Genomic DNA, 23550 nt, shown 5'->3' with positions numbered 1-23550 from the left:
TCCTCTTGGTGAAATTTCCTCCACTAGCGGTGTTCATTAAGTCTTTGGACTCAGGTTTTGCCCCTTTATGGAATAGATAGTAGGTTTCGGCTTCCATCATCCTGTGGTTTGGGCAAGCATCGAGCAACCCCTTAAATCTAGACCAGTATTGACTCAACGATTCATCATATTCTTGCTCACATTCCTGGATCTCCTTCTTAAGAGCATTCGTTTTGTTAGAAGGGAAAAAGTAATCCAGGAATATCGTCGCTCTCCAAACTCAGGTGAACTGGATCCCCTGTTGTAAGCCCCGATCTGGTGGTAACTGGGAATATCGCAACCTTGACCCGCCAACTAATCTGGGCGCTTCTCCAACCAGGTGAGTTGTTCCAGTGTCCGAACTGGTAGCTCCTGTTCATAAACTGAAAAAAGAAACAAAAGAACACATAGTAAATAAACTATTTACACCAAAACATTCGCAAACACACAAATAACACCATGCATCCCCGACAACGGCGCCATTTTGAAGAGTCAGGCTTTTTTGAGTGCAGTGTGTGCTGTGTGATATTCACTCGATCTAACATGTCCAGAGGATTCGACTAGACTTCACAGGCTAGAAGATCATGAAACAATCAGAAAGGGGTCGTTGGGTGCACTCTATTCCTTCAAAAACCTCAACCCACTACACTACAACTTAGCACAGGGAAGTAAAGGATCGATCTCACGAGGACGAAGGTGTTACGAAACTGCATTTGAGGATGTTTTGGGAAAAAGGGGGGCTGGCTGCTGCCACGTAATTTTGTGGGTCGAGAACTTAAAACTACCGGGTCTGAGAGACAGGAAAAACTTTACTCTACCTATTGGGTCTAAGAAACGAGAGCGTATGGAACATGCATGACTTAGAAAAACTGAGATATTTTAAAGTTCTAAAACAACTGGAGTAAACTTAACTAGACAGACTTTCCTAATTTTGACAGACAAGCATAAAGCGAAAAGTAAAGACAAGTTTCCTTAAACTACCAGGGTCTGGAAAAGCATGCAGAAAACTAAAAGGACAAAGCAGATCGTACTGACAGGGTCTAGGGGACAATGCAGAAAAGTAAAGTACATGCTGAAAAGTACTGACATAAAGCAGATCTGGTTCTAACTACCAACAACTTCATCTTCTTCGGGAATCAAACGAGAATAGCAAATAAAACAGAGTATTAAACACCATGAAAACAGAGCAAACCTTAGATCTAAACTTAAAACAAGAAATTAAAGCCTAAACTAACAGATCTACACTACTGGACCTAAAGGATGCAGAAACAGAAAGTGAATAGCCATAATCATGCACAACGTAAACAGCAAACACCAAATACGCGAAACTCCAACTCAAATACACCGCGTTTCAACAAATCCAGACATCTCCATACGAAAATCCCCAACCTCCATCAACAAACCAACAGATTTCAGCTCCAAACATCCAACAATAAACAAGAACGAAAGCTAAAAAGCAAGAAATAAAGATCAACTCAACGAGATCCAACAAAAACCAACATAAACTTCCATAATAAAGAGAAATAGGTTCAAATCCAGCAGATCAAAGTCGGAAACTAGAGTTGCGAACTTAAAACCAACAAGTACTAAACGAAAGCAAGTAAAAATTGTTTCTTCGCCTTCACAAGGCGGTGTTACACAGCAGCAAAATAACAATGATGAGAACCAGGGTGGCCAGAATCCTCCATCTCCAAGTGCGCAGTAGATGAAATGAGAAATTTGAAGTGTGGAACTAAAGCATGGAACGAAAGCTAGAGCTATGAAAGTGTAGAAGTGGCCGTCTTGTTCTTCAAGGTTGAGCTCCTTATATATGTGATGCTCTGATCCCTAGGGTATCCTGAAAGTACGATTTTGTGTTCACGGTGCGCACAGAAGGAAATAAACAGGTTCCCTTGGTCCAGCAAATCCACTAGATCACGCGGTCTAGGAACTCGTTGGTCGTAGGAAATCCTGGTCGTCGGACACACAGAGCACTCTTTCAAAAACCCTCAACCGCTTTACTAAACCTAGTATAGGGAAGTAGGGATCGATTCCACAGAGAAGGATGCGTAATAATCATGTTCAAGGATTTGGACTTGTTTTTGGTGTTGGCTGCTGTCATGCATTTTTCTTGGGTTGAGGAAAACAAATTAAACTTGACTTGAGAATTTTAAGACTACTACGCTAATAGCTAGACTTAGGTGAAATAACAAGAGAACGTTGCAAAGAAAATTAACTACTCAATTACCTGATCTAAGAAAACTACTCTAATTACCTAGACCTAGGAAACAAACTGACTGTGGGGACCATGACTGAAAAAGCAGGGTACGGACGAAAAGCTGGCAGAATAACTAACTCGGGTACTAACTAACAGCGACATCATCTTCTTCAACCAAATTGCGTAAAAACTCATAAGAAAAACAACATGAACGAAATCAGAGCAGAGCAAACTAAATCTAAATCAAATTGATGCATAACAACGAAGAACTAAACGGATCTACAGATGCTAGACGAAGTAAAACAGGAAACAAGCATAAAACTCAAATCCATCCAACAACTTCCTTTTCTCACTTCGGATCCAACCTCAGACGCTAAATCCACTCCGGATCCAACCTCAGACGCTAAATCCACTCCGGATCCAAGCATCCGACACAAACTCCACCTAACAGAAACACTTCATCACTTCAGATTTAAACAACAACCTCCAATCAGTCAACAAACCACAGATCTATCACCAAATTCCCATCGAGTACCACAACATCAAAATAAAACAGAGATCGACATAAAACTTGTTAAAATAAACTCTCAGCAGCAAGATCTACGTAAATCAACTTGAAATATCACAACTAAACGCAAACCAACAGAAGCGAAAAGATAACAAGTAACATCAACAGCCAAGTCGACTCCCGAAAGTGAAGTTCGACCGCAAAAGTGCAAAACAACTGAAATTAAAAGAGATTGTATCTTCGTCCACACGCGGACGGTGTTGCAACTGAGACTTTCTAAAGAAATGAACCCTTTCGTAACCCGAACTACCCCAGATCTCTCATTCCCAAGTGTGTGTTATGTGTGTGAGCTAAAAGAGAGTAAAAAAGTGATGATTTGTGCGTTGCATGCTCTTCTATATATAGGCGTTGGAGTGGGGCCCAACGAGGTATAGATAGACTTTGTTGCCCTCAGCTACTGACTCCCTCCGTCACGCCTTCTTTTCCTTTGAATTCTGCTCACTTCACTTCATTCCTTTGCTAGACCGTTTCCTTCAGCATTCCCTCGATCTAGCGATTTTATCACACACCTGGCTTAGGAAACATGTTAGACCCAGCAAATTATAACGCTTTTCACCATATAACCGATGCATGAAATTAGCCTTATCATATCCCTCTGGTGATTTGACGCTCTTGCCCTTGAGTAAGACTCTTTAAAATAATCTGCTCTCGCTCCATTCTGCTCATGTCGCCAACTTTTGATTCTCCCAGGTCCGAACGACGACTTCTGATTTTTACTTCAATTCCATCTCTTTTACATCTGCCAGGTCCGGTAACAGCAACTCCTAGGTCCGGCAGATTTACTACGCACCTGAACTCATAAACGCACATTAGCGCCCCAAATGCACAGAATTTTAACCCTAAACCAATGCATGAAACGAGCCTTATGATGACGAATATAAGAAAGCAATGATTAAAGCTCTCTATTGTAACCATTAACTTTTGCGACACACTTTCCATTAACTTTTGCAACACACTTTCTATTACATTTCTTAAAACTTGTGTTGGGTCAAAATGTTATAATTTTTTAGGTCAATTCACCGGTAGGTATTCAACAATTGAATTAGACTTATATATTTGTAGTTCATATGTCACTTGGTCACATGGACACATTACTCAATTAAATATCACGTTTCCATCGTTACTGTTGTATGCTCTCAATTTATGCTTGTCAAACTTCTTATTGGAGTTGTATGATGTTGTTTTTTTATTATTTAGGCTCTAGATTGTATTTGTCTCATGATGACGAATATAAGAAAGCAATGATTAAAGCTCTCTATTGTAACCTTCGTGATTGTGATAATTGAGATAAGACAAATGTCTTGTCTAAATGATGCACTTTTTATTAACACTAAATAAACCTGCAAGTATACAGATTATATATAGTATAACTAAAGGTTAGTACCGGATATCGAACACGGGGAAGACGAACACAAAGTGTCTATCCTCTACTAAGACTCAAATACTATCTGGAAAACAATTGGGTTTTGAAAACTTTTGAAAAACTAAAAACAATAGAAAGCATAGACCAACTAAAAAGCGAATAAAACACAGTGAAAGACGATAGAGATAAGGGAATCCCAGGGATGTGTGTTCACAGTTATGGTTATATAAAATTCCAACTACAATACCCTAGCACAGTTTATACTTTGAAAGGACGAGTCACCTAGCTTATGCTCATGCGAAACAAATGTTGATTACAAGATTAGGGTTGTCAATCCTAACACTTAACTCCAAAAAGCTCCTAAGACCCTTGAAAAGTCCTCACTCTCAATTAACAGTGCCGTTTTAAGGGAAACTAATTGTAGTGTCTACTAAGTGAATCTAACTCGCTAGAACTCTGTCACAGTTATGAAGCGAGTTATATTAAATCATACACGATTGTGTCACTCAATCATGCAGCATTGAAACTACTTAGGGAAGAAACAAAGTAAAAACAAAACGGATATTAGATAGAAAAAGGAATTTGTATAACCAAAGTCGTTACTAACACATCCCTAGAATCCTATGAGTTTAGTTACACATAATTGAATAAGCTAAAAACATAGATTGAAGGGAAGACAATTTGAACATAAAACTAAAGCAAATAAAACCCGTGGGTTGAATCCTTGTCGTTCTTGATGTTCTTGAAATCCTTCTCCAACTCCTTGCACCAATGAAGTACTCTAGGTCTTGATCTCTATGAAGTATTTTGCAAGTAGAAGTTCTCTCTCTTTGATGAAGCTTGAGGTCTTATTTATAGGGGAAAGCCATGCCTTGTTGTAGAAGGAAAATATCTCCAAAATATGGTAAAACTGGGCGCAAATCTAGGGCTTCTCGGATTCGCCGCCTTTCTCCGGCGGGCCGCCGCACCTTGGCCGGCGGTCGCCGCGTTGGAGTCCAGAGAGTCCGTTCCCTCGGCAGCGGACCGCTGCACATCTTTCGGCGGTCGCCGGACGAGACTTCTCTTCCAAGCACATTTTTCCGAGGCGACCGCTGCATTGATCTGCCCGCCGGGCGCCGGCGGTTGCCGCACACATCCGCGACGGTCGCCGGTCGCCGTCTGACTCCAGATTCCCAAACTTGGCGTTTTGGCTCCCTTTTTCGGCTCATTTATGCACATTTCTCACAAAACACGTCAAAATACCGAAATAGACAAAATATGCAAATAATGGATGTGTAGAGTGACTTTGACACAAAAAACGGACCAAATAATGGTCTTAAAACAGTGCAAAATCCGAGCGTATCAACTCCCCCAAACTTACATTTTTGTTTGTCCTCGAACAAAACAATAAAGACACAAGAATAGACGCACGGAATGCACAAGGACTAGATGTCATAATTGCCTCAAAAGATGGAAGAACAGTTTAAACATGTATTAACACAATGAAATCAAGCAAAACTTATTAGTGCACTTTCATTACTAACTCGTGGAACACCTTGAATTCAAGCCCTCGCACGTGGCTAACTTCCAAAGATGGGAAGTGTTCTCTCACTCTCAAAGTGTATAAGGATTATGTGTACATAAGCACTCAAATCATACATCATGCAAAGTTTACCATAGGCTTGCTCAAAGTCTACTCCCTCCTCTACTAAATGTGATTAAGCTTCAAAAGTCCGAAAGGTCTTTATCTTTGGTTGTAATGTAGGCTCTTTGTTAGGTGAGGAATATTTGGCTAAAAAGTGACTAAAAATAAAAATATCCCAAGTAGAGTAAAGATAACTCCACTTTTCTAAACCCAAGGCACTTTTAACACTTTATTTATCTCCTTCAACTCACTTTCCAAACCTTTGATTTTCTTTTCTTTTCACAACCTTTCACACATTTTTTCTCTTTTTTTTTTCTTTCTTACACATCCTTTCTTTTTTTTTTCTAAGATCAAGCACATATTTGGAATTTTTCTCAATTTCACAACTTGTACTTTCTTTATATTAAGCACACTACTTTTTATACTTTTCTCCTTATCTCTCCAATTCCTTTACAAAATAAGATAGCAAAAACTAACTAACCCAAGGAATTGCCCCCATTATTTTGGCTTCCAAAGAATAGGCTTAAAGGCTCAAACTTGGCTCCAAAGGGAAAATTTTTGAATTTTTGAGACGGTCAAAATTTTGGATAAAAATAGGCTAAGAAAAGATGGCCAATCATCCTCCTAAATCAACTTAAACACTATGTAAACTTAGGCAAGACTAGGAGCAAGTTCTAGAAACAAATACATGAATGCAGATAAATCACACAAGAATGAAATAATAAGCTCAAATCCTCACAAGGTATAAGCATGATTCAAGGCGAACAAGCAATTCACTAATTATGCACCTTTTCACCAAACCATCAAATCAAAACGTTAAGCCACACTTAAACATAGATGGAATGTAATATCATCGGCAACTCAATCTAAAGTGTGTCCCTAAGCATGCGTGTTTCTAAGTTCTTCATGTTAAGTTCACGACATGGATTCAAGAAAATATTTTTTAGAACACAAAATTCACCTACGGGGTTATTGAAACAAAAACAAAAACTTTAAAACAAAAAGGAAAATCCTAAACTCACGGTCCACCACTTCATCCCCCCAAACTTATTTACAACACAGTGTAAAATAAGTTTGCAGAGTCGGTAGGGACGTGAGTGAACTACTGAAAAAAAAGTACCTTGAAAATTCTTGTGGCGAGGCTTGACCTGGTGAAAGTTGAGAAACTTTGGAAAAATCGCGCTGGAAAAATACGCCCAGGTGGCGGTCCGCCGCGGTCTGTCCGGTGTAGTGATCGATAGCATCGAAGGCGGAGTCCTCATCGGCCTCAAAGATGGGGATGCGAGCCGGGATGTTCCTCTTCCTAAATTCCCCATTGACGGGGTTAGCCTCAATGGCTATTCGGTGCGCCGGGGTGTTGAGCTTCCAATTGACTTGGTTCGCCCAAACGTCGACCTTAGTCAACTTCGGGATGGGAACGGGGAAGTGATCCCCCGCCATTTGTAGGAAAATCCTTGCCCCCAATAATCGGTCTTGAAGAGCCCCACTGAAAATAGCACCTCATAAGTGATGAAGCGCTCCCCGCCATCTTCCGTCAAACCCGCGAAAGACACCTCCAAATGCTCGGCGATTGCCGTGATCAAACCACCACAACATATGACGCCGCCATCCTTCTTCGTGATCCGATCCACATAGATAGTAAAGAGGGTTCCATATTCGAATCCCTTCTTGTTGAGGAGACACCAAATCACATTTAACTCCGTTTGGGAGACACTTCCCCCGTCGACCCTAGCAAACATAAGTTGGGTCATGGCTCGGTGGAGGTACCGCAAAACCGGGTTGCGGATTGAGGAAGACTTTGCATAGCCCGCGGCATGCTGAAGAACGACACAACTAGTGTGTGGGTAGTCACTGTGTGCACAGAAAGAAAATAACAGGTTTCCTAGGTCCAGCAAATCCGCTAGATCACACGGTCTAGGAACTCACTGGTCGTCGGAAAATCCTGGTCGTCGGACACACAGAGCACTTCTTCAAAAACCCTCAACCACTTTACTAAAAAGTGGAAGTAGGGATCGATCCCACAGAGATGGATGCGTAATAATCATGCTCAAGGATTTGGGAATTATTTTTGGGTTGGCTGCTGCCACGCATTTTTTTGGGTTGAGGAAATTAAACTTAAACTTGGGATTTTAAACTGCTACGCTAACGGCTAGATCTAGGCGAAACAACGAAAGCATGCACGTAAACTAGAACCGAACAATCACTAGATCTGGGAAACTATTCTAATTAACTAAACCTGGGAAATAAACTGACAGTGGGGACCATAACTGAAAAAGCAGAGTACGGACAAAAAGCTGGAAAAACAACTAACTAAGGTACTAACTAACATCGACATCATCTTCTCCAACCAATTAGCATAAAAACTCAGAAGAAAACAGCATGAGCGAAATCGGAACAGAGCAGACTGGATTTTCACAATTTAAATGAAGAACAATTAAGAACTAAACAGATCTATGGATGCTAGACGAAGCTAAACAGAAAGCAAACCGAAAACTCAAAATCCATGCATAACTCGACTTCCTCTGTTCAGATCCAACCTCGGACGCTAAATCCACTCCGGATCCAAGCATCCGACACAAACTCCAACCAAAAGAAACATTTCATAACTTCAGATTCAACCAACAACCTCCGATCAACAACAACACCGCAGATCTACAGCCAAATTCCCAGATCGAGCACTAAAGTAACAAAAACAGAGATCAACATGCAACTTGCCGAAATAAAAACTTTTAACAGTAGGATCAACGTAGATCAACACGAAATAACACAAATATAACGGCAACTAAGAAATGCATAGATAATCAATAACATCAACAGCCAAATCGACTTCCAAAAGTGAAGTTCGAACGAAATAGAGTGCAAAAGAACTGAAAGTAAATAGATTGTATCTTCGCCCTCACGCGGACGGTGTTACGACGGAATTTCTCTGAAGAATTTGACCCCTTGAAACCTAAAACTACCCCAGAACTCCCATTTCCCAAGTGTGTGTTGAGTGTGAGCTAAGAGTGAACGAAAAAAAGTAATATCTTGTGTGTTGCATGCCTCTCTATTTATAGGCGTTGAAGTGGGGCCCAGCGAGGTAGAGATAGACTTTGTTGCCCTCAGCTATTGACTCCCTTCTTCTAGCCTTCTTTTCCTTAGATTCTGCTCACTTCTACTTCATTTCTTCGCTAGACTGTTTCCTTCAGCATCTCCTGGATCTAGCGATTCTGTCACACACCTGGCTTATAAACCGTGTTAGACCCAGCAAAATGTAATGCTTTTCACTATATAACCGATGCATGAAATTAGACTTATCACATGCTCATGCTCATTCGTCATCGCACCCCAAACCTCATCAAAATCATATTCATTATCGGTCTCGGGGTCAGGGTTGAAGCAATGGAAGATTCCGCAGAGTTCCTCCATGGTGAGCGAGTGCCATCGGTTGCCTAGGCGGAAATCGATGCTAAGCGGGATGTTTTGCCGGCGATCCTTTGTGACCTTCAACGAGCTTAGGAACTCGAGAGCATACTTACTAAACGACAGCCACTTCCTCTCAAACATGTACCGGAGGCCATTCCCGTCACCTACATCACATAATGCCCAAAAGTCCTCCGCGATCCCCAAAGTTTGAAGAGGGAAATCGTGGGGATACCGCGAAGGCGCCGACTCTCGTGCCGACAACTTCTTCCACATAGCCTTTTGCTCGTCCGAGGCAAGGCTAATGCCGTAGTTCTTCGCGTTCTCGGGCTTTCCCTTTGATCCCATATTCCTACAAACGAGAAGTACAACAATTACAAAGTATACCAATAATGGGAAAATCAAAGGTTTCCCCAAATTTGCACTCTTATAATCAACATGTAAGACATGTAAGTGCAAGCTTAGGTGTATAAAACTTCCTAGATGGTAGCGTGGAAACATATAGAACATAATTATCCAAACTAGGAAACACAAATCCATCCCCCAACGTGAATTCATCCCCCATGCAGAGACGTATCAACAGTAGATCAATACATATCAACAATCTCTATAGGATACCAAAGTATTGCAATTCATGGAAGTAATAATAGCCTCATAATGCTATGAACATGATTGCAACATAAAAACAAGTAGGAACAAGAATGAATCACTATTCACAAAGTTTCAAAACTTATCACCAAAACACAATATCACCATGGAAATTCATAAATAAGCATACACAACCATCCCCCATCATAAAATAAGAGTTTTCACCGAACAATTCATCCAAAACATGCTTAAATCCATGGAAGAAGTAGAACAAAACTCAGAAATTTAGTTAGGATGCATACTGATAAGGCTAATTTCATGCATCGGTATGTGCGAAAAAAATGTTATAATTTGCTGGGTCTAACACGTTTCCTAAGCCAGGTGTGTGAAGAAAATCGCTAGATCAAGGAAGTAATGAAGGAGATGGTATAGCGAGAGAAATGAATGAAATGAGCAGAATTTACAAGGAAAAGTGGCGTGACAAAGGAGTTTACAGCTGAGGGCAACAAAGTCATTATCTATACCTCGCTGGGCCCACTCAAACGCCTATATATAGAGAAGAGCATGCAACACAGAAGATATAGTTTTTTACTGTTCTTAGCTTATACACTTTACACACACTTGGAAATGAATCTGGGGGAATCGTGATCGGGAGGGTACTTTCTAGGAGATTTCGTGCTTGGCAACACCGTCCTAGTGAGGGCGAAGATACAATTACTTTTAATTTCAGTTGTTTTTGCTAATTTCCGCCGTCGAACTTCACTTTTGGGAGTCGACCTTGATGTTGATGATGTTTAACTGTTTTACCGTTCATGGATCTGCGTTTAGTTGTTTAATTTCAGGTCATTTTGCATATATCTCTCTGCTTTTAGCTTAATTCTTCAATTGCTATGTCAATCTCTGTTTATTTTGTTGTTAAGGTGTTTGATGTGGAGTTTGGTGACAGATTTGTGGTTGTTTGAGTATTCGGAGTTCTTATTTGTAAAATCTGACGTGATGGAGAGTTTCTTCTGTTTGGAGTTCATGTCGGACGCTTGGATCCGGAGTGGATTTAGCGTCTGAGGTTGGATTTGGCTTGTGGAAAGACAGTAGTTCAATAGATTTGTTTTATTTCTTCTTGGTTTCTATTTCACTTCGTCTAGGGTATGCAGATCTGCCAAGTTCTTCGTTTATTATGCATAAATTTGATTTCAAGTCAGTAGCTCTGTTTTTGTTTACTCATGCTGTTTCTCTTAAGAAGTTTTTTTTTACGCAAATTTGGTTGTAAAAGACGATGTCACTGTCAGTTAGTACGAGAGTTAGTTATTCTGCCAACTTTTCAGTCGTACCTTGCTTTTTTAGACATGGTCCCCACCGTAGATTTATTTCCTAGGTCTAGCTGTTAGGTTAAGTTTTTTTTAGGTTCCCAAGTCAAGTTAATTTTAATTTTCCTCAACCCAAGAAAATGCGTGGCAGCAGCCAACACCAAAAACACTCCCAAATCCTTGATTATGAGTCTTACGCATCCTTCTCTGTGGGATCGATCCCTACTTCCCTATACTAGGTTTAGTAAAGTGGTTGAGGGTTTTTTTTGAAAGAAAAAGTGCTTTGTGTGTCCGACGACCGGGATTCTGACTCGTGCTAAATTAGCAATCAATATGTCACCCACAAGTGTATGGGGTATGTAGCACGTGGCAAGGTAAAATTATCGATCCTCGGAGACTAAATGCCGGCTTGAGTACTACGATGCAATTTCGAACACTATCTAGACTAATAAAAGGGGTTTTTTGGTTTTTCTACACTAAGATCAAAGAACAAGTACGCAAGTAAGAACAAAATAGAAAATAGAGCAAGTAAAAGGGTAGTTTTCACTCAAATTGGAAAGGTAGGGATATGGATCCGTTGGTATGGATCACGGGTGTTCACCTAGGGATCATGCTCATCTAAAAAGTCCTATGTGTGGCTAGGAAGGTCGGGTTAATTGGTTAGACCCCCTCTCGGGTGCACCTAACGCGTTGATCGGTCTCTAATGTCGGAGTCTCCTCCCTACACTTCGGAACCGACTCCTACAACCTACGGACCCAAGCCCTCTCTCTAGCTATGCCTCTCTCGAGCACATACGATGCACGGAGTTGTTGGCTATTTTAAAAATCTAATCAAGCATCTTTCAATGACAAAAATTAGACAAAACATATCAAATTGGTAGCTAATCAATTAGATAATGAAAAAGCACAATAACCAACAAAACCACCACAAAAGGCATAGATAAGCATAAATCAAGGTTTATCCCATGGAATCCATACAAACTTCACCAATATCCCTAAATAAGAACTTAGCTACTCATAATGGAAGCTAAAACAAAGGAAAATACAAGAACAACAAAAGAAAACATAGTATGAAAAGATAATAGAACTCCCTAAGGTGGACTTGATGTTGGGGAGGATCTTTCTTCTTCAATCTCTTGAAGATGAAGCCTCCTTGCCTTCAATCCTCTTGAATCTCTCGATTTTTCTCTCAATTTGTGGTGTGGGGAAGTTAGGGTTCGAAAATGAAGAAGAACCCCTTTTATACTTGGAGAGAAAAAGGGCAAAAATGGATACTGCGTAAAAACGCCCGATCGGGCGTTAGGCAATAGGTAAAAACGCACGATCGGGCAACACGGAATTGTCGCGCTGTGCCAAAACGCCCGGTCGGGTTTTTTCTCGGACGGGAAACGCCCGACCGGGTTTTCTCTCTGGAATCCAATGCTCTTCAAAACACCCGATCGGGTTTTCTCTCTGGACATCAATGCTGCGTCAAAACGCCCGATCGGGCGTTTCTTCGGATGAAAAACGCCCAATCGGGCGAAGTCTCTGGAATCGTCCATTTGCTCCATTTTACTCCGTTTTAACCTGTTTTTACTTCAAAACTCCAACAAACTCATTATTTCATCTAATTAACGACTATATGGGTGAAAACCTCTTATAAACACCTTAATTCAATAAAAACATGGGTTAAACACCTCTAAAACCATATGAAACTATGAGTTTGTCAACTCCCCCAAACTTAAACACTTGTTTGTCCCTAAACAAGAAGAAGAAAATAAGAAGACAAACTCATGTAAGGATGTTGGAGTGTCATCATTGCCTCAGTAGAAATAAAGTAATCAACAAGTATCAATGGCCTCGTAGACAAGTGTAACATTATAAAGTATTGCTTCAAGCTACTATCATGTACTTAACCTTGCCAATTTGCCCTCACAAGGAGAAAATGCAATGTGCATTTTAGAAATTTCACTCACTCTCAAAGTGTATGGCTCATGACATAACTCTCAAATCATCAAATCATGCATCGTTTACCATATGCTTGCTCGAAATCTACACTCTCCTCTACTACGGTGTGGTTAAAGATCTAAGGTCCGAAAGGTCTTTTCTATAGGTTGTAATGTAGGCTCTTTGGATAGGTGAGGTAATTTTTGGCTAAAGTGACTTTAATCCCCAAGATATGACATATTCAACTTCACCAACTTTCTTCCCCAATCTTAGCTAGTACTAGGCTTTGCCTAGACTCTTCTCATCTACCAACATTCCACTTTTGTTCAATGCTTCTTTTTCAACTTTCAAGGCATCCTTTTTCACCCAATGTCAATTATTCACCATTTTTTTCTTTCATTTTTCTTTTCTTTTCTTTTCTTTCCCTTATTTTTCTCTCTTTTTTTTTCTCCATGCTTTGCATGGTATCATCACTATTTTTTTTTTCTTTTCTCTTTTTTTTTTTCTAGCTCAACAAACTTGTTTTTCATTTGCCAACACCACTTCCACATTTCTATTTGATTTTTCAAAAGTACCACATGGCAATTCCAACCCCTCGGTTTGTCAAAGAAAAGGTTTATAGGCTCAAAGTGGGCTAACAAGGATTAATAACATAGTGGGTGAAACTAGGATTTGGCTAATAAAAATGGCCTAACATCCTCCCTTATCTCTATAGCCACTATGTAGACTCAAGGAGATCGCGAGCAAGTTCTAGAAACAAATGACATGTTTGAGATAAAACACACATTTAGTGATAGTATAGGCTTAATTCTCACAAGGTCATTTTGGCAAAAGACAAGGCACCATGCAATTCACTTTAGGCAATTTGAAATGAAAATTACATGTTACTTAGCCATATCAACAAGATTTTCAAAAAATTTTGCACAAAATCATCATTGGCAACTCCTCCAACAAATCCTCACACTCGTTCGAACATCACTTTCTCTCACCCGACTAGCATTCTACCCAAGGGAGATTATTGAACACACAAAGAAAACAAGCAAAGCAAACCTAAAAACATAAACGCAAAAAAAAACACAAGAAAAACAAACCTAAAAACATAAGTGAAACAAGGAAAACATTCACCAAAATCCAAAAACAAAGAACAACATTAGTTAAGGTTACATGCCTAAACATCATCATCAAATATAGTCAAAATAATAGGGGTACAGGCCGGGGTATCACCAAATCAAAGCAAAGATAGCATAAACAAACCACGACAAAAAGAGAGAGGTGAAAAGGGAATCCACTAGACACCCCCCCAAACTTATCCCAAGCAAAGCTAGGATAAGTTTGAAAGAGAGTGGATCTCCCATGGACCTTCATTGCGGAGGAGGGGGCGGATGCTGCCAGTAGCCTCGGAACTCATCGAGCCGGGCATTGAGGTTGGCCCATTGTGTGTTGTTGAAGTCAGTGAATTGATTCCAGCTTGTCTCATACTGACTCCAACGAGCTTCATTCTGAGCCCAGTACTCCTCCTATCTGACCTCCAGCCGAGCCACTCTGTCGATGAGAGAGCTCATATCCTCATCCTCTCGCTCTTGTCGATCGCATCTCCTCGGATTGCTCGTGCCAGCCTCATCGTGGCGGGGAACCTCCTCTTCATCATCATCCACTTCTTCATTGTCCATCTCCTTAACTCCAACCATGTGATCTGGGAGCTCCACATAGGGGTTGTCATCAGCATACTGCGGACTAGGGTCATATGACTGCCATGGGAGAACGGGTGGATTGTTTGCCTTGCAAGCTCTGTGGGAATCGGCATTCATGCTCCAGTTTATCGTATAGTCGGGACCGTTCACATATGTGTTCAACACGTCCGGAAGGGGGTAGTGATCATCATCTCTCTGACAAAGATAAGCCCGCCGGCGTCGGTCCACTGTAATAAATCCCGTTCTTCTCAGATAATTGAGGTCCATCAAGGACTCCCCAATATCCCTAACTAGGTCCTCAGTGTACACTCCCAGGTGGAGTGCAATGGACCCTATGACACCCCCACAACACAGTGTGCCCTTATCCTTCTTGGACGCTCGCTCAAGGTGTTTGATCATGTAATGAGCAAGGTTGATTGGCCGCTTGTGAAGAAGACTCCATAATAGAAAGAGCTCATCCCGTTGCACGCTGCCTTGTTGTGATCGGGCAAACGGGTGGCCTACACACGCCTTTTGAATCATCCTCAACACAGGGTTCCGGATCATCGATGTCTTAGCCCTGTTGGCTTGAAAGCTCTCATTCAGCCCGGTGATCGCCCTCCAAAATGCATTTTTATCAAAATCATTCGGCTCTCTATGATCATCTGCTGTGAACCCATGCATCCCCTTGAAGTCCTCCATAGTCAACTCATATGGTTCGTTTCTCATCCGGAACTTCATAGCTCTAATCCTCCTTCGATCCGTGACCACCTCCAAAGTGGAGAGAAACTCTAGCGTGAGCACTTGATAGGAATTAATATTTTCCCCGTTGAAGAGCACCGTCAGTTGGCCCCCTTCACAAAGCTCGTCAAAACACTGTGCCAAGCCCAATTGAGTGAGGGCCTCCTGGCATGGAAATTTAGATACTCTATAATCGAGCTTTGCAAGTGCCCGCCACCTTCTCCTTTCGTTACTAGAGTGTAACTCCACATCACAATCTTCGGCTCTTAGTACCATTCTTACCTACAAAGAAAATGTGACAAAATTTAGGTCTTATTTGTAACCAAAACATCCACATTTAATGCATATTTCCCAAAGTGAAGGTACTCCCCCAAACTTGCCCTAAATCATAACACTTATCACATGTATGCACAAAAGAGTACCCTTCACTATCCAATTCCACATAGATAGATAACAAGCGTAGGCATTATCTCCAAATCGTGCATATGCATCAACAACCAAAACATACAAGCACAAAATCCAAAAGTGAAACTCAAATGATGCATATATTTGCCCTACAACTTGGTTTAGCATGTAAATATCAAAAATTTCACTCTATGAACCACAAATTCATCACTTCACACCAACAATTTACTCCCAATATCCAAATAATAGCAACATATGACAATTCAAACCACAATCACCCACGATTCCTCAACTTTACTCCAAAGTTTAGCATGTATTCACAAATCATCCAATATCACCACTTAAATCATATACAATGCTATTTAACACAATTAAACCAATAATAATCAAGATTAGACCCCATGGGTAAGTGAAAAAGGAGGAGGAATTCATACCTTTGAAGCTTAAAAACGAAAATCCCCAATTTTTTCTTCACACCTTGAACTTGTGGGAAACACTTAATTACTCCGATTAAAATTCGAAATTGAAGTGCTAGTGTGGTATTATGAAGATATAACCTGAATTAGTGGAGAGAAATGGGTGGAATTGGCCGGAAATCGGAAATTAGGGGTAGGGTTCGTCGAGGTCGGGCGCAGCTGAATGGACTGCCTCGCGCGAATTTATACTGCGCAAGAACGCCCGATCGGGCGTTCTGTCAATTGACAAACGCCCGACTCGGGCGACTTTTCTGACTCGCGATTAAAACGCCCGGTCGGGCGAACTTTCTGCCTTGAGTTCCGACTTCGCCCGTCTACAGTTTTTCAACCCGTTCATCCCTATTTTCCTGTTCCAAAAACTACAAAACAAACACATACCCAACTTGAAAGTAATATGGGCATTAAACATACTTAAAACGATACACCAAAACAACCACTAAGAAAACTTCTAAAAAAAACGAAAGAAAAACATAAAAACTCAAATAAAATTGTACCTACTAGGGGTTGCCTCCCCTATAGCGCAATTGTTTAACGTCGTTTGCCCGACGGTCTTCAAGCTTTCACTTAATGATCCAAGCTCACTTGGATCACCTCATCGGGGCCCGTCCTAGCTTTTGCGGCCAAATAAAGCTTGTTTAGCCGCTTTTTCCACCAAATAGGCTTGCCATTTTCTCCAAGGTCAACTCCATGAGATTTACCATTTGCCCATTTTGACACCTCTTTCTTTTGCTCCCCCAAACTTGTTTCATTCTCAAGCTCAAAGAACCAATTAGGAACCAAGATTTCCTCCAAGGGCTTTTCAACCTCATCATCCTTAGCTTTTATATGTGCAACATTTATCACCTTGCATTCTTCTACCTTCAAATGCACTTCTTCCACTCTTTTGGATTCTTCCATTTCATGGCGTTTCATCTTATCCAACATGGAAAGGATGGCCGTCTTGTTCCCATGCCTAAGGGTGAGTTCTCCCTTGGTGACATCAATTAAAGATTTCCCGGTTGCAAGAAATGGCCTTCCAAGAATGAGAGGAACATTTGGATCCTCCTTCATATCCAAGACAACAAAGTCCACGGGGAAGATAAAATCATTCACCCTTACTAAGACATTTTCAAGGATCCCATTAGGGAACTTGACGGACTTATCCGCCATTTGAAGGGTGATGGTGGTCGGCTTTAAGACACCAAACTTCAACTTCCGGAAGAAGCTTAAAGGCATAAGATTTATGCTTGCCCCCAAATCACACAAGGCCTTAGTTTGCCTATCATTCCCGATCACACAAGATATGTTAAAGCTTCCCGGATCTTTCATCTTTGCCGGCATCTTTTGTTGGATGATTGCACTACAATTCTCGGTCAAGCTCACGGTTTCATAGTCAACTAACTTCTTCTTCTTTGACATAATCTCCTTCAAGAATTTGAGATAGCCGGGCATTTGTTGGAGTGCCTCAATGAGAGGTATATTGAGGTGCACCTTTTTGAAGATCTCAAGGAACTTTGCAAACTTTTCATCTAATTTCTTCTTGTGTACCACTTGAGGAAATGGTATTTTGACTTCCATGGGCTTGGGAGGAATAATTGCCTCGGGTTGACCCTCGGATGGCATATTAGGTGACTCCACCTCTATTTCCTCTTCTTCTTTCTCTTCTTCGGGTACTTCCTTAGCTTCCACTTCGGGCATAGGATGACTCTCATAACTTGTCCCACTCCTCAAGTAGATTGCCTTGCAATCTTTCGGATTTGGAATTGTAGCACTTGGGAATTGCCCCGGTTGGTGAATTTTCCCAACGGCTTGAGCAATTTGACTCACTTGATGCTCTAAAGCCCCCAATCTTGTGGTGACCTCCACTACCGCCGTCTCAACTTTATCAATCCTCTTGGTAGAGTGTTCCATAATCCCATCGGTCTTCTCCATTATAGCTTTTAGAAGCTCATTAGTAACATCACTTGAAGACTTTGAAGTGCTAGGCGCATTGGTGGCCCCACTTGATGCTCCAAATCCAGGAGATGGAGATGGTTGGATAGCATTACTCGGATTTCCATATGAAAGGTTCGGATGCGCATTAAAGGGTGGGCGGTAGCCTTGATAATTACCACCCCAATTGTTAAGGCATTTATTATTGAAATTCCTTGGATTACCCCCTTGGTTTCCTCCTTGGTGTATATAATTGACATCTTCAACGGGCGGTTGAGGCTCTTCAATGGGTGCCGCCCCCAAACTAAGGCTATCCACCTTTTGATTAAGAAACATCATTTGTTGGTTGAGGAGATTGAATGCATCCGAATCAACAACCTAAGCCACCGGCATAGAACCATCTCGACCCGAGCTCCAACTCTTGCTAGTGTATGTAAGTCTTTGAAGCATCTTCTTGCACTCATCGACCCCCTTGTCTAAGAATGATCCCCCCGAACCAAAGTCTAGTTGACTTTTGATAAATTCCGAGCATCCATTATAGAAAAGGCTCACTTGATGGCCCGGAGATAGCCCATGGTTAGGACACTTCTTCAACAAAGCGTTAAATCTCTCCCATGCTTCAAACATAGACTCTTGGCTCTTCATTTTAAAATGGGAGATCTCCGCTTGTAAGTTGAGAGTAGAGCTAAGAGGGAAGAACCTCTCCAAGAACTTTTTGGCTAAGTCGTCCCAACTTATAACCGAGCCCGGCTCAAGGTTATCAAACCAATCTCTAGCATATCCCGTCAATGAGAAAGGGAATAGCCTAAGCTTGATTGTATCTTCGGGAACCCCATTAAGCTTGGTAGTGTTGGCAATCTCCAAGAATTTGGCTAAGTGCATATTAAGATCCTCCGTGGGCCTTCCCGAGAAAACACGTTGCTCCACAAATTGGATCAATGCCGTCTTCAACTCAAAGTTGTTGGCATTCACTCTCGGATCAATGGGTGGCATTGGGATATTAACATTCCCAAATGCATTTCTAACCGGTGCCTCTCTTCTCCTTTCCTCCTCTCTTTCCCTTCTCATCTCCTCCATTTGTTGTTGTAGTTGGAGGATGATTTGGTCTTGATTAAGGAGAGGTGGAGGTGGAGGTGGTACTTCCTCGTTGTTCCCATTTGGATTTTCCATTGGCTCAACTAGATGTTGAGCTCGTGCTCTCCTCCTTCGTCCTCCTCTTCTTCTATTGGCGGCTTCTATCTCTAAATTAATCGGCTCAAGGGGTAGATGCCTTGAGCGCGTGAGCATAAAAACCTACACAACACAAAAGAGGAAACAAAGGGAAATTAGAGCTAAACTAGAAAACTAAACTAAATAAAGCAAGTAAATGTCTAAACTAGTATTCTCTATTTTATCACAATATCAAACACAAAAGCAAATTAGTCCCCGGCAACGGCGCCAAAAACTTGACTTGTGCTAAATTAACAATCAATATGTCACCCAAAAGTGTATGGGGTATGTAGCACGTGGCAAGGTAAAATTATCGATCCTCGAAGACTAAATGCCGGCTTGAGTACTACGATGCAATTTCGAACACTATCCAGACTAATAAAAGGGGTTTTTTGGTTTTTCTACACTAAGATCAAAGAACAAGTACGCAAGTAAGAACAAAATAGAAAATAGAGCAAGTAAAAGGGTAGTTTTCACTCAAATTGGGAAGGTAGGGATATGGATCCGTTGGTATGGATCACGGGTGTTCACCTAGGGATCATGCTCATCTAAAAAGTCCTATGTGTGGCTAGGAAGGTCGGGTTAATTGGTTAGACCCCCTCTCGGGTGCACCTAACGCGTTGATCGGTCTCTAATGTCGGAGTCTCCTCCCTACACTTCGGAACCGACTCCTACAACCTACGGACCCAAGCCCTCTCTCTAGCTATGCCTCTCTCGAGCACATACAACGCACGGAGTTGTTGGCTATTTTAACAATCTAATCAAGCATCTTTCAATGACAAAAATTAGACAAAACATATCAAATTGGTAGCTAATCAATTAGATAATGAAAAAGCACAATAACCAACAAAACCACCACAAAAGGCATAGATAAGCATAAATCAAGGTTTATCCCATGGAATCCATACAAACTTCACCAATATCCCTAAATAAGAACTTAGCTACTCATAATGGAAGCTAAAACAAAGGAAAATACAAGAACAACAAAAGAAAACATAGTATGAAAAGATAATAGAACTCCCTAAGGTGGACTTGATGTTGGGGAGGATCTTTCTTCTTCAATCTCTTGAAGATGAAGCCTCCTTGCCTTCAATCCTCTTGAATCTCTCGATTTTTCTCTCAATTTGTGGTGTGGGGAAGTTAGGGTTCGAAAATGAAGAAGAACCCCTTTTATACTTGGAGAGAAAAAGGGCAAAAACGGATACTGCGTAAAAACGCCCGATCGGGCGTTAGGCAATAGGTAAAAACGCCCGATCGGGCAACACGGAATTGTCGCGCTGTGCCAAAACGCCCGTTCGGGTTTTTTCTCAGACGGGAAACGCCCGACCAGGTTTTCTCTCTGGAATCCAATGCTCTTCAAAACACCCGATCGGGCTTTTTGTCGGATGCGAAAAGCCCGATCGGGTTTTCTCTCTGGACTTCAATGCTGCGTCAAAACGCCCGATCGGGCGTTTCTTCGGATGAAAAACGCCCGATCGGGCGAAGTCTCTGGAATCGTCCATTTGCTCCATTTTGCTCCGTTTTAACCTGTTTTTACTTCAAAACTCCAACAAACTCATTATTTCATCTAATTAACGACTATATGGGTGAAAACCTCTTATAAACACCTTAATTCAATAAAAACATGGGTTAAACACCTCTAAAACCATACGAAACTATGAGTTTGTCAGATTCCTCGCGACCCACGAGTTCCTAGGCTGAGTGATCTAGTGGATTTGCTGGATCTAGGGAACCTGTTATTTTCTTATTTGATCAGCCATAGCACAAAATAACCCTTTCAAGTGGCGCCGTTGCCGGGGAATGGATGGCGTTTGTTGTTATTAAGGATTTGGTGTAAATATTTTAATTTCTGTTATTTTCTTTCTCCCTGACAGTTTATGAAAGCGGGCTTCCAATCTGGAAGCTGGGCAAGCTCATCTGGATCAGGGAGTGGCCAGTGCGAGTGGTGAATCAAGGAATCTACATCTACCATCACTACTAGATCAGGATTGAGAACGGAAGATCCATTCCCGTTCGAGTCAGAAAGTGAAAAGGAGTGGAATTCATCGACAGAGGAGAACCTAGGGACATCAACCGAACCAGAGCATTCCGAGACCGAGGAGGAGAAGGACCCAGATATGGCTCACCTACTAGACCCCGATCCAGAAATAGGGTCGCTCACCGCACATCTTGATGGTGAACCCGCTCATACTATAGTCTCGAACCCACGACGGAGGTCGATTGACATCAAGACGAATGTACTTGGAGTTCTACCTACCTTCTCTGGGCGGAGGAACGAATGCCCTTATGAATTTCTGAACGAGTTCAGTAAACTATGCAGCATTCAGAAGCGGCCCAACGAGGCAACAGAAGAGGACTACCGTCTTCGAGCAATTCCGTTTGCTCTCAAAGGGGAGGCGAACACTTGGCTGCTGAGGCTTCCACCGGACTCGATCAACACGTGGAAGGATTTTAAACTGGAATTTTTGGATTACTTTTTTCCATCTAACAAGACGAATGCCTTGAAGAAGGAGATTCAGGAGTGCAAACAAGAATACGATGAGTCTCTAAGTTTTTATTGGTCCCGCTTCAAGTGGCTGTTGGATGCTTGTCCTAATCATCGGATGATCGAGACAGAAACTTATTATCTGTTCTATGAGGGTGCAAACCCTGAATCAAAAGACTTGATGAACTCCTCGAACGGGGAAAATTTTACCAAGAATAAGGCAAGTGAAGCTCGGGAAACCTTAGGGAGACTAATTGAGGCAAAGAAAGCCTATGATAACCCGCGAAGCATATTGAGGAGAGGATCAGCTAATGCAGTGATGGATCAAGTGTTAGGTTTGGTATACTGAAAAGCATGTTTCGAGCAAGTTTCGCTTGAATAGAATCTTGCTTGTATACGTAAAACTCTAGAATCCACTTTTAACCCGATTTAGTATTATTCGAGCAGTCTCGCACGAATAGAATCACTATTATTATTACATTGTGTTTGCTTGTGCATTTATAAGATGTTTTACAAACATTTAAATGCATAAGAAGTAAACAAAGTCTAAGTCTTTTGCTTAGTAGACCGGTTGTGGGCGTCGTCCACTTTAAGGTAACACGGTCAGATCTATGCAATGCTTTGCAAAAGAAAAAGAAGAATTTCACAACCTAGATAGGCTTTGGCTACCTATCGTGAAAGGTTGCAATGTCAGTCCGCATATTTCTAAGCCTTACTGAAATAATTTGACATTGGTGTGGTATAGCACTGAACGGATCTAATAGCAAGACGTGTCTTTATGCTATCTACTGAAAGACTAGGTTTTGATAAAATGTTATTTCTTAATCTACATATGTTAGCATTGAGCATACGGCATTGATTATGCACTACTTTGACTTATCAAATGGTGCGGGTTTTTCGCAACCCAATAATCCTGATATATTGGGTAGTGGTGATTAATATCTAGCGGTGCTAGGATTGCTATTATGTTGAAACGTGCACGAGGTGAGTCTCGTTTGATAATGTCCTCAAGAGGAGCTCGAACAAGGTTTTATTATTCGAAAAACTGGCCAGTTGGAGTTTTATTACTCTATGAATAATAAATAAATGTTTCTTGCTAAGTCCACTCTTGAAATTAATAAGATATTAATTAACTAAGTCCATAGCAGACATTAATTAATTAATGGACATTTATATCTTAAGCGCGGAAAATAAATAATAAAAGTGGAAACCCGGATTACTTGTAATTTCGGATTTGGATGGGGAGAGTTCAATATTACTTCTGTAGTGGCTGCTCGTAATATTCCAATATAAGCTTGTATTAAATTGTGGGATCAATTTAATTAGTAAAAAGCTAATTGGGCGAGCCCATATCCAAAACCTTCCATAGATCCCTGTCTGGGCCCAAAAGGAACTTAATATAAATAGGAGAATAAAGGAGACAGAATTATAACAATTTTCATTACTGAAATTTTCGAAAATATCAGCCCCATCAGCTGTAGGAATTTTCGAATTCTACTCCTTTTCCCAAAAGGATTTCTTCTGTCTTCTTTATTCGAGTCCTAGTATTTTGATAAGATCAGCCCACCCTGATATCGAGATACAGTTCGGGAACCAGAGAGAAGATCCGTGGTCTAGTATTGAAGATCATCACGTGGAGAAGGCGCGAGCAATCGACGATTCT

At 41.2% G+C, this 23550-nt stretch overlaps 1 protein-coding gene, 1 non-coding gene and 1 pseudogene across 2 annotated transcripts; 1 reads left to right on the top strand and 2 right to left on the bottom strand.

Annotated features, from left to right (window-relative positions):
• Positions 1-14507: 14507 nt before the first annotated feature.
• On the bottom strand, positions 14508-15677 carry LOC148932735 (uncharacterized). The gene has a single exon (XM_089065215.1). It carries the CDS (start codon positions 15675-15677, stop codon positions 14508-14510), a length of 1170 nt encoding a protein of 389 aa, XP_088921341.1.
• A 1169-nt stretch (positions 15678-16846) lies between these two features.
• Positions 16847-19261, bottom strand: LOC125194660 (uncharacterized; annotated as a pseudogene).
• On the top strand, positions 18762-18868 carry LOC148932734 (small nucleolar RNA R71). The gene has a single exon (XR_016136097.1). It is a non-coding gene; the product is annotated as a small nucleolar RNA R71 (small nucleolar RNA).
• Positions 19262-23550: the final 4289 nt, after the last annotated feature.

This window comes from Salvia hispanica, chromosome 2 (assembly GCF_029641045.1).
Source record: "Salvia hispanica isolate PSC_SH4W2 chromosome 2, Shi_PSC_v1, whole genome shotgun sequence".
Taxonomy (NCBI): Eukaryota; Viridiplantae; Streptophyta; class Magnoliopsida; order Lamiales; family Lamiaceae; genus Salvia; species Salvia hispanica.
The sequence above is the reverse complement of the archived record's forward strand: the minus strand, read 5'-3'. Positions and strand labels throughout refer to the sequence as shown.

Bases quoted from the DNA above. Each gene is read 5' to 3' on its own strand.
- LOC148932735 (XM_089065215.1), bottom strand. From the start codon at position 15,677: ATGGTACTAAGAGCCGAAGATTGTGATGTGGAGTTACACTCTAGTAAC.